This window comes from Podarcis vaucheri (assembly GCF_965113315.1).
Source record: "Podarcis vaucheri genome assembly, chromosome: 16".
Lineage (NCBI taxonomy): Eukaryota > Metazoa > Chordata > Lepidosauria > Squamata > Lacertidae > Podarcis > Podarcis vaucheri.
In genome coordinates, this window is record NC_138754.1 from 20,477,555 (window position 1) to 20,488,862 (window position 11,308).

Genomic DNA, 11,308 nt, shown 5'->3' on the forward strand with positions numbered 1-11,308 from the left:
CCTCCCGAGCGTTCACAATTGGATACAAAGTAACCCCCTCGCTTCCGGGGGGAGGGAGGAGAGAGACGGAGGAAGGCAGCCGGGCGTTCCTGCTATCGCCGCACAAAGGCAGGCGAAGAAGCCCCCCCGCCCCCAACTCCCTGGGCTTGCTTTCCGTGCCATCTCCTTAATTCGGATCGCCGCTCCCTTAATTCGGATCCAGGCCCTTAATTCGGATGCCGCTCCCTTAATTCGGATCCTCGATTCGGATCAACTTGGAAGCGGGTTTTGTTTTGTTTTTTTGGTGGGAGAGCAAGGAAAGGGGCTCCTTGGCTGCTCAGAAAGTTCACCCTCTCTGAAGCGGCTCCCGGTCACCCCGTGTCTCCCTCCCCTTCACATGCCCCCCACGATCGCCCCCGGAGGCCTGCCCGGGGATGAGGCGGGGGTCTCCCGGGCTCCCCCTCGCGCCCCAGACCCCCGGGTGGGCTAGCCAAGCCAAGGAAGAGCCCGATCCGCCGCCCCCCGTTCTCTTTCCGGGTCGCCCTTGACCCCCGCTTAGTCCTTCTCCATGGTGCAGATTCTGGCCCTGGTGTGGCGGAGGCTGCTTCGGAAGCGCTGGGTCCTGGGGGTCGTCTTCGGGCTGTCCCTCATCTATTTCCTCAGCAGCACCTTCAAGCAGGTCAGTCCCCCACCCGCCCCAACACCTCTCTCTCTCTCTCTCTCTCTCTCTCTCTGGTTTCGTTTTCCGGCGTCTCTGTTATTTGTATCGCTCGCGTTTACGGTATATATCAAAGTGGCCGCCGGGGTTCTCCCCTGCCCCCCAAATTATCCTTCACACAACAACCCTGTGAAGTAGGTTAGGCTGAGAGGCAGCAGTCCGCCCAAGTTGGTCCACATATGAGCGCCATGGAGATTTGAACCCTGGTCTCCCAGGTCCTAGTCTAAAACTCTAACCACTGCGCCATCGCTGCCTCTCACCGTTGGAGGCAGAAGTGCTTCTGAATCCCAGTTGCTGGAAACCTTGTGTTTGTGTCCCGCTTGCTGGTTGTGTGGCCGCTGTGAGAACAGGATGATGGGCTTGGAAGGCCCCTGGATCTAATACTATAAACGTAGTTGTTGTTGTTGAGTCGTGTCGGACTCTTCGTGACCCCATGGACCAGAGCATGCCAGGCACTCCTGTCTTCCACTGCCTCCCGCAGTTTGGTCAAACTCAAGTTAGTAGCTTCGAGAACACTGTCCAACATCTCGTCCTCTGTCATCCCCTTCTCCTTGTGCCCTCCATCTTTCCCAACATCAGGGTCTTTTCCAGGGAGTCTTCTCTTCTCATGAGGCGGCCAAAGTATTGCAGCCTCAGCTTCAGGATCTGTCCTTCCAGTGAGCACTCAGGGCTGATTTCTTTAAGAATGAAATTTTAAAAATTCCTTCCAGTAGCACCTTAGAGACCAACTAAGTTTGTTATTGGTATGAGCTTTCATGTGCATGCACATTAACTTATTTGGTCTCTAAGGTGCTACTGGAAGGAATTTTTTTATTTTGTTTCGACTACGGCAGACCAACACGGCTACCTACCTCTTCCTTCAGAATGGAGAGGTTTGATCTTCTTGCAGTCCATGGGACTCGCAAGTGTCTCCTCCAGCACCATAATTCAAAAGCATCAATTCTTCAGCGATCAGCCTTCTTTATGGTCCAGCTCTCACTTCTATGCATCACTACTGGGAAAACCATAGCTTTAAACATTATGTTTAAACTATAAACATTAGCATTTATATAAAGCACAGCACAGCCAATGGTCCAGGAAGGTGAGAGCTGCAGTCCATCACATCTAGAGGGCACCCCCTTGGCTATCCCTGCAATAGAGCTCTCAGGGGTTCAGTGTGCTTTTCACATTCCACCTTTGTTGAACTCTTTACACAACAACCCTGAAAGGTCGGTCAACGTGGTCACCATCTTGCGGATGTGAAGGGAGGGGCCTGAGGGCCTTGCTTAAGGCGACAGAGTGAACCCAGAGCAGGGGTGAGATTCAAAGGGAAATTTGGCATTACGGGTGACCAGCCTCTTTAGGTGCTGGGCTGCCTTAGTTCCATACTTCAAGCCCATTGTTTAGCTCAGTAATATACAGTAGTTTCAAACAAAGGAGCTACAAAGGCAATTGTCCCATCTTTTTGCAGGGGCTGCCTCATGCTGACATTTCCCAGAGTGGTTTAACCATCACTCCCTCTTCATAGGAAACTGCGAATTGTAGGTCTTTGAGGGGAACATGGAGGATATCTCCTAATAACTCTCAGCACCCATAACAAGCTGCAGCTCCCAGGGTTCTTTCGGGGAAGCCATGACCGTTTGCTTTAAATTTATGGTTGTGGTGTAAATTTGTTTACGTATGCCACAACGGCAGCAAGGATACTTTTGTCCCAGAAATGGAAACAGCAGGAACTTCCCACATTGGAAGAATGGCAGACCAAGATGATAGAATATGTAGAATTGGCAAAGTTGACGGGGAAGATCCGAAATCAACGTGACAAACTGTTTCAAAAGGACTGGAGCAAATTTATATTATATATGAAAGAACGTTGTAAACATTTGAAAACGTTTGTAAGTTTGAGTTGAAATATTTTGTAATGCGAACACAGGGAACTGATTTACATTTAATGAGGTGAAGTTTATCAAGAAGAAAAGAAGGTAAATAAGTGGATATAGAAATGCTAAGATATAAGTGATTATTTATGAAAGCCAGAACGTGGGATGGGGGGAGGTCAATGCTCAGTGTGAGCAATGCTTTTGGTTATGGAATGATGTAATGGAATGTGAATTTGGTAAAATGTAAATTAAATAAAAATTAATAAATTTATGTTGAGATGGTGGCCATAGTTCAGGCGGGTTGTTGTTGTGTTGTTTTTTTAAGGGGCTGGATTCAAATCAAAACATAGGAGCAGTCTGGCTGAAAGGGCAACTTGCAAAATGGTCTCTGTGTGCTCTTTAAATTGACAGATGTAGCAGCTTGTGAGACCCATGCATCTCGGGGGGGGGGGGGTTGTGAAATGAGGCATGGGCAACCCATCCCCCAACAGAAAAATACAATGCACAAAATGACCTTTTGAAATCTTCTCCCCTGTTGCAGCTTCAGGCAGCATCGGCAGGACAGGACTGTAACTCGCTTCCCATGCTCCTCTGTTTTCCGTTTCAGGAAGAGCGAGCCGTACGAGATCGGAATCTCCTCCAGGTGCAGGACGAGGATCACCCGATCGCATGGAAAGTGCAGTTCAACTCCGGGAACGGCAGCCAGCCTGGTAACCAGTGCCGGAACTCTGTCCAGGGGAAGCTGCTGATCACAGATGAGCTGGGTGAGGCTCCCTCTTCCAAGGGTGGTGTGGTGTAGTGGTTAGTGTTGGTGTAGGACTGGTGAAACATGAGAGGTGTGTTCCATCTCCCCTGATGGAGGCTGCATGCCTCTGGGTACCAGTTCCTGGGAGACGCAAGCGCAGAGAGATTCTCGTTCCATCTGGTTGGCCACTGTGCAAAAAAAATGCTGTCATTTTCTCCTTGTGCCTGAGCTTTTACATAACATAATAAACCACTTCCAGTAATACAGGGGATAGGGCTGGGTGAGATATCAGTAAACCAGTTTTAAATCCATATATGTTACTGGATACATAAATTTTGGCCTGGTAAAGGTAAAGGGATCCCTGACCATTAGGTGCAGTCGTGACCAACTCTGGGGTTGCGGCGCTCATCTCGCTTTATTGGCCGAGGGAGCCAGCGTACAGCTTCCGGGTCATGTGGCCAGCATGACTAAGCCGCTTCTGGCGAACCAGAGCAGCGCACGGAAATGCAGTTTACCTTCCCGCCAGAGTGGTACCTATTTATCTACTTGCATTTTGACGTGCTTTCGAACTGCTAGGTTGGCAGGAGTAGGGACTGAACAATGGGAGCTCACCCCGTTGTGGGGATTTGAACCGCCGACCTTCTGATCGGCAAGTCCCAGGCTCTGTGGTTTAACCCACAGCACCACCCGCGTCCCTGGTAATATACCCGCGTGACCTGGTAATATATCACAAATCATGATGCATGTTAGGGATGGGCGATATATCATCCAAAACCGGTTTCAAGTCCATATAATGATACTGTTTTCATAATTTTTGACCTGGCAATATATTGCAAATCACAATATGTGAGTGTGTGCTGTGCAAAATATCACCATGTGGGAAAAACCATGAAGCCAGCCAATTGCTTCTCCCTAGCTCCATCCTTCTTTCAAACATTGTGATAGATCAGTATGTCACGATGTTTAGCTTTAACAAAGTTGAAAACCAGATGTCTCCTGGCTCTAATAGTGGAATGTAGCACAACCTTAGCTCTTCATTTCCATGTTATTTGCAACCGGGTTTTTCCTGGAAGCAGATTTCAAGGAAACGAATGCTAAACTTGCACAGCATTTCCCTGGAAGTGGCATTTAAGTTGTGTGGAAGCTCAAGTGCTCAGTAGGAATTGGCAGGGGAAAACGCAATATACTGCTGTGTAAATGCAGCCATAAGCACCACGCCACTGTAGCACAGTGGAAGAACATTGGATTTGCATGCAAAAGGTTCCTGGTTCAATCCCTGGTAGGGCATGGGGAAGCTCCCTGCTGAATCCCTGGGGAGTTGCTGCCAGTCAGTGTAGACAGCTCTGAGCTAGAGGGGCCAATGACAGCACTCTATGCCCAAGGCAGCACTCTATGTTCTATGGCTTTCCCTAATAAAGTGCAGTGGTACCTTGGTTCTCAAATGCCTTGGTACTCAAATGCCTTGGTTCCCAAACACCGAAAACCCAGAAGTAAGTGTTCCGGTTTTTTAATGTTTTTCAGAAGCTTCTGGTATAAACACACACACACACACACACACAAGTAATAATACATGGTACCTTGGTTCTCAAATGCCTTGGTACTCAAAAGCCTTGGTTCCCAAACACCGAAAACCCGGAAGTAAGTGTTCCGGTTTTCGAACGTTTTTCAGAAGCCAAATGTCCGATGCAGCTGTCAGCTATTATTATTGAAAAGTCTGATTAATCCATTTTGCACTACTTTCTTTGGGAAAGTGTGCCTTGGTTTTGGAGCACTTCAGTTTTGGAACGGACTTGCGGAATGGACTAAGTTTGAGAACCAAGGTACCACTGTAGATATTGGTTGTCTCTTCACTCTGATTTCAAACAGTCTAGAATGTCAAGTGCTGTCTCCGTCCTCAATATCTCTTCTGGGTTTTTTTTTTTTGGGGGGGGTAGGTTACATCTGTGAAAGGAAGGACTTGCTGATGAACGGCTGCTGCGACGTCAAAGCCCCCAGTGCGAAGCTCTACAGCTGCGAAAGCTGCTTGCCCAACGGATGCTGCAGCATCTACGAAGCCTGCGTTTCCTGCTGCTTGCAGCCCAACAAGGTACGGTGGGTTTGGGTATGAACCCTGGGCACCTGCAGCAAAATGTTGCAGCGCAGTATTGCCTCCTCCACCACCACCACAGGAGTGCTTCCCTTCAGGTTGCCAGCCAGCCATGCCCTCTATTGGAATACACTTACAGGGCTCAAGCAGGCCATCCGATTTCCTTTGCCGTTTGCTGTTTTTTCAACACACACACACCTATGTACATACCGTATTTTTGCTCCATAAGACACACTTTTTTCCTCCTAAAAAGTCAGGAGCTTCCAACCAATTGGAAGCCGCATCAGAGGTTGGGGTTCCAAAGAACGTTTGCTCCTTCTCCTCCACTCTGCCATTGCTGCCTTCATAACTCTTCTGTTGTCACCTAACTTCCATCTTTCTTTCTTTTTTTAACCCCCAGCAACGGCTCCTGGAGCACTTTCTAAACCGAGCTGCGGTCGCTTTCCGGAACCTCTTCATGGCTGTGGAAGATCACTTTGAGTTGTGCTTGGCCAAGTGCAGGACCTCCTCGCAGGTACGGGGAGAGGTCTGCGGGACTGACTGAGCAGCAGGTCATGATCTCCTCTGCTCCCATCCTGCTCCTGGTGGGTTAAGTTCAACAGATGAGCAAGACAACCCACCTGTCAGTCGGGCAGAGGGGATCAATTGCAACCATTTTGGGAAACCCTGTTCTAAACTGGGGTGCCTGGGATTTCTATTATTATTATTATTATTATTATTAATTTATTTATATCCCACCCATCTGGCTGGGTTTTCCCAGTCACTCTGGGTGGTTTATGGCATATATGAAAACATCAAACATTAAAAAGCAGAGTATCTTATACAGACTATAAATAAACCAATAAATCAATAGAAATAATAATAGCTATAACAATCCATTTACAGTTATACCCAAATTAAAATAACTGCCGACCCTAGCTAAACATTTAACCAACCCCAACCAACCCAACAAAAACAAAAAAAGAGGAACCAAAATTACAACCTTTAAAAACATTCTAGCCACTTGCCCCAACCCAAGAGCTGTTCTAGCAATGTCCCTCCGGTCTCCCAAGAGCCTCTTTTAGCTGTTCCAGGTGAGTCTGGGCCCTGCCCCCTAGGCCAGGTGGAAATGGGCCTTGCAGCAGGGAGCAGGTCTTCCTTCCAGCACTGATGGCAGCAGCAGCAGCTCCATGCATACAAAGCATACAATCGTAGAATTGGAAGGGACCCCAGCGGTCATCTAGTCCAACCCCCTGCAATGCAAGAATCTCGGCCACAGCGTCCACGACAGATGTGCGCTCCGTCATTCAACTGGTGGCCGCACTCTGTTGCTGCCTGGCAAATCTGCGTCCCTGCATGTGCTCTGTCTTCTTCCCCCCAACCTAACAAATATATATCTCTCCCCCCCCTTTCTCCCCTTGCCCAGAGCGTGCAGCACGAGAACACCTACCGCAACCCCATTGCGAAATACTGCTACGGGGAGTACCCTCCGGACCTCCTGCCAGTGTGATAGCAGCAAGGGGACTGTGGCAGCAAGGAGAGAGAGACCGGAGGCGCTAGCGAGTGTGGAACGGTGACATTGTGAGGATGCTCGGACACCTGCCTTTGTTCTGCGGCACCCAACTTAGCCTTTCAGGAAAGAGCCTCTTTCATCCGCCTGTTGCCGCCTCCCTGCAGTTCGAAAATGGGATGAGGGCAGTGAGAGACCCTCTGTTGGCTGTCGCCAAAGGACTGTGTTCAGACGCGGCATCGTGGCTACAGTCAGTCCTGCCCCCATTTTGAGATACGAACATAATAGAAGTTGTCTCTCTCCCTGTATCCTGTGGGCATTCTCTCTCTCTCTCTCTCTCTCTCTCTCTCTCTCTCTCTCTCTCTCGATGTCCTTTATCCTCAAACCATGCCATGTAAATACATATTATTTATTGGGATGACACTACGGCTCCAAACATATTGCAGGGCGTTCTAGAAGCCGGTTACAGGATCGTGTTGGCGGCGTTGGTCTAAGATGGGATAGAGAAAGCACTTCACTTTAGATTTTTCTCCAGGCTTTGTCATTAATCTCGTTCCTCATGATCCGATCTTTGAATTGATTTGGCTGTTGCTTGCCAGCAGGGGGTGGTAGCAAATAGCACCATTTCCTGGCTTTGGAGCTAAAGAGAGCTGAGGTTTCTCTGCATATCTGGGGTGGAAATCCCTGGCCTGCGGGCCTGTCTGGACCCACCAGGCTTCCCCATTGGGACCAGGGAGCTGTTTTACCCTAGCACCACCCACCTGGTGTCGCCTAAAGAGGCGGCTGTCGCAAAAAAATGGGATTTACAGGCACCGCTGGTCAGTTGATCAGAGCTGTTCCCACAGGGCTTCACAAGCACCAATGATCAGCCTCGCTCTCCACATCGCCGTTATGTTTGGTGATCGTCATGTGGGCAGCCCCCACCCACCTGTCAAATTCAGCCAGCAGGGATTAGTGGGTTGTGGTACTGTGATTAGATGACTGTTGATTGGGGGAAAGTAAACAACAACAAAAAACCCCTATAAATGTAGTACATAGGGCACAGATGCTTGCAATTCTAGATCTCTGCCACTGCCGTGCCAACCCAATGAGCGAAGCAGTGAATGACCCAAGTAGTGGGGTAGGAGAGGTGAAAATAATGCCAAGGTATTTGACATATGGCAATCAATGCGCCCCTGTGGTTTCAAGTAGTACATGGGTAGGCGAGTCTTTAAAATTCTCACAGCCTTCTAGCAGCTATGGGGACTCATTTACCAGAAGTCATGTATTTAGCACAGGCATAGGCAAACTCGGCCCTCCAGATGTTTTGAGACTACAGTCCCCATCATCCCTGACCACTGGTCCTGCTAGCTAGGGGTGATGGGAGTTGTAGTCCTAAAACATCTGGAAGGCTGAGTTTGCCTATGCCTGATTTAGCATGAACTCTGGAAGTATCCACTCAATTCTGACCAGGTCAGTCTCCTGATATGTGTTGTGCTCTAGGAACCTTAGTTTGGTCAGAATCGAGAAAACAAATACATTACTTTTGGTAAATGAGTCACCATATCCGGGCTTTTAAGACATGTACTACCCATGTACAGTGGTACCTCTGATTGTGAACAGGATCCGTTTCGGAGCCTCATTCACAACATGAGCAGAACTCGTTCTGCGCATGCGTGTGATGTCATTTTGAGCATCAGCACATGCGCGAGCAGTGAAACCCGGAAGTAACCCTTTCTTGTATTTCCGGGTTGCCACAGGACGCAACCTGAAAAGATTTAACCTGAAGCAAACATAACGAGGTATGACTGTACTGTCTGAAACCAAAGGGGTGCAGTGGTTGCCAGATGTGGTTTTTTCCTGCTCTCCTACCCCACTAAAGATGCTTTTCTGCTCCATGTGTCATCTGGAGATTGGGAGGCAATCCATGTTGTGATGCAGCTGTTTTCCTCTCCTGTGACGTCATCAGGTAGCCTTGGAATGAGCCACCTGTGTGTAGAGCAGGCGAGGGGAACCTCTGACCCTCCAGATGTTACTGAACTACAACTCCCATCATCTCTGAACATGGACCATGCTTGCTGGGCCTGATGGGAACTGTGATTCAGCGGCAACTCGAGGCCCAGAGGGTTCCCCACAGGTGGTGTAGCATTCTGCCCAAGGGTCCTAAACTCAGCTGATGAGTTCTCTCTGACCACAGAAAGCTTTAATCTTCTACTGATCATGGAATACTCTTTGTCACCTCTGATTTTCCCACTTCCAGTGTGAAACAAATGTCTAAATACACTCCATCACAAACTAAACTTGTTCTCCTCCTGTTTATTGAATGGTGAAATATTCCTCACACACATGGTTGCTGGTGGGAGACCCCAGCGGTGGACTTTCTGAATAAGGAGTCATTCCTTGTTTGCCCTAGAAAGGCAGCAGTAGCCAACATCGTGCCCTCCAGATATTCTGGATGCTAGATACCATCAGCACAAGCCAGTAAGTTTGGGATCTTAAACCTGGAGCCTTCCCAATGTTGTTTGGACTACAGCTCCCATCATCCTTGACCACGGATAGTGATGGTTGAGGCTGATGGCAGCACGAGTTCAGTAAATGGCTAGAGCAGTGTGTTCTTCAACTTTAGGTCCCCAGATGTAGGTGGACTACAATACCCATCATCCACAGCCAGCTTAGCCTAACAATCAAGGATGCTGTGCGTTGTAGTCCACACACATTTGGGGACCTAAGGTTAAAAGAACAGCGTTCTCGAGCAGGGTTTCCCAAACTTGGGTCTCCAGCTGTTTTTGGACTACAATTCTCATCATCCCTGACACTTGGTCCTGCTAGCTAGGGATGATGGGAGTTGTAGTCTGACAACAGTTGGAGACGCAAGTTTGGGGAACGCTGTTCTAGAGGGTCACAGGTTTCCAGGCATGCAAAGTGTTTCAATTGCAAGGGCTACACAACTGAGAGAGCGCTGCTTCAGCGTTAAGCATTTAGGAACCCTGAAAAGATACTGGGCTTCAGTTTCAAGAGAATGATGAGCGAGTTCTGTTAACGTACAATGGAATGTCAAGCCACTCTGAAAGAAGTTGCTGGATTGCTCCATTGGTCCAGGTCCGTGCGCAGAAAATAGATATAGCTGAAAGGCAACACAGGAGAATCTGCATTCATGGCAATGCATACCTAACTATACAACCTTCTAATATTGCAGGATTATTGCAAAATTTTAGGAGGTCGTATAATCTTAGAACAGTGTGTGGCTGTGGCTATCGCAAAGGGATCCTGCACTTCTGAAACTGCCACAACACTAAAGTAAAAGGTCAAGGACCCCTGGACGGTTAAGTGCAGTCAAAGGCGGCTATGGGGTTGTGGCACTCATCTCACTTTCAGGCCAAGAGAGCCGGCATTTGTCCACAGACAGTTTTCCGGGTCATGTGGCCAGCATGACTTAAGCGCTACTGGCACACGGAGGACCGTGACAAGTTTATCTTCCTGCCGCAGCTGTACCTATTTATCTACTTGCACATGGGTGCTTTCGAACTGCTAGGTTGGCAGGAGCTGGGACCGAGCAACGGGAGCTCACCCCGTTGCGAGGATTTGAACAACCAAACTCCCAATCAGGAAGCCCAAGAGGCTCAGTGGTTTAGACCACAGCGCCACCCGCGTCCTTTGCCACAACACTACTGAGAGTGAGTTACAGCAGTGTAATTTACCCTGACGTAAATTATTCCAGCTTTTTGTAGTTTGAATGGCTCTATTAGTTGCAGGGGGAAAAGTGAATAAAAACTAAAAAAGTAAAGGATCCTGGACGGTTAAGTCCAGTCATAGGCTGGGGTTGCAGCACTCATTTCGCTTTCAAGCCGAGGGAGCCAGCGTTTGTACACAGATAGCTTTTCGGGTCATGTGGCTAGCATGACAAAACTGCATCTGGTGCAACGGAACACTGATGGAAACCAGCGCGCACAGAAATGCCGTTTCTTCCCACCGCAGTGGTACCTATTTATCTACTTGCACCGGTATGCTTTCAAACTGCTAGGTTGGCAGAAGCTGGGACAGAGCAATGGGAGTTCACCCCGTCACAGGGATTCAAACCGCCGACCTTCTGATCGGCAAGCCCAAGAGGCTCAGTGGTTTAGACCACAGCACCAATTACCGTACTTCCCCTCAGTGAATAGCAATGATGTGGCAGAGGTGAGTGGCAGAGGTATCTTAAAGCCTTCTCTTATAATACTAGAACTCTGGGCCGTCCCAGGAAGCTGAATTGGTGGAAGCTACTTTTGTGACTGCAGAAGAAATGAAGATCTTTCGCTCTCAAAGACAGGACTGGAAGATGCTCCGGGAAGTTGCTACGCTGCCCTGTTTTCTTGCCCTCTGACCCACCAAGGTGAGAGTCATCTGGCAGCCACTTAATCAAATGGAGATGTTGATTTTTCTGTTAACCCAGCTGGGACGACATCTTCTGCAGGCCGTC

At 48.7% G+C, this 11,308-nt stretch overlaps 1 protein-coding gene across 1 annotated transcript; it reads left to right on the forward strand.

The window, feature by feature from the left end:
- Window positions 1–14: 14 nt before the first annotated feature.
- Window positions 15–7,241, forward strand: SPRING1 (SREBF pathway regulator in golgi 1). The gene is made up of 5 exons (XM_082202929.1): window positions 15–658; window positions 3,161–3,317; window positions 5,233–5,384; window positions 5,785–5,898; window positions 6,790–7,241. The coding sequence occupies exons 1-5, from the start codon at window positions 548–550 to the stop codon at window positions 6,871–6,873; spliced, it is 618 nt and encodes a 205-aa protein (XP_082059055.1). The 5' UTR covers window positions 15–547; the 3' UTR covers window positions 6,874–7,241.
- Window positions 7,242–11,308: the final 4,067 nt, after the last annotated feature.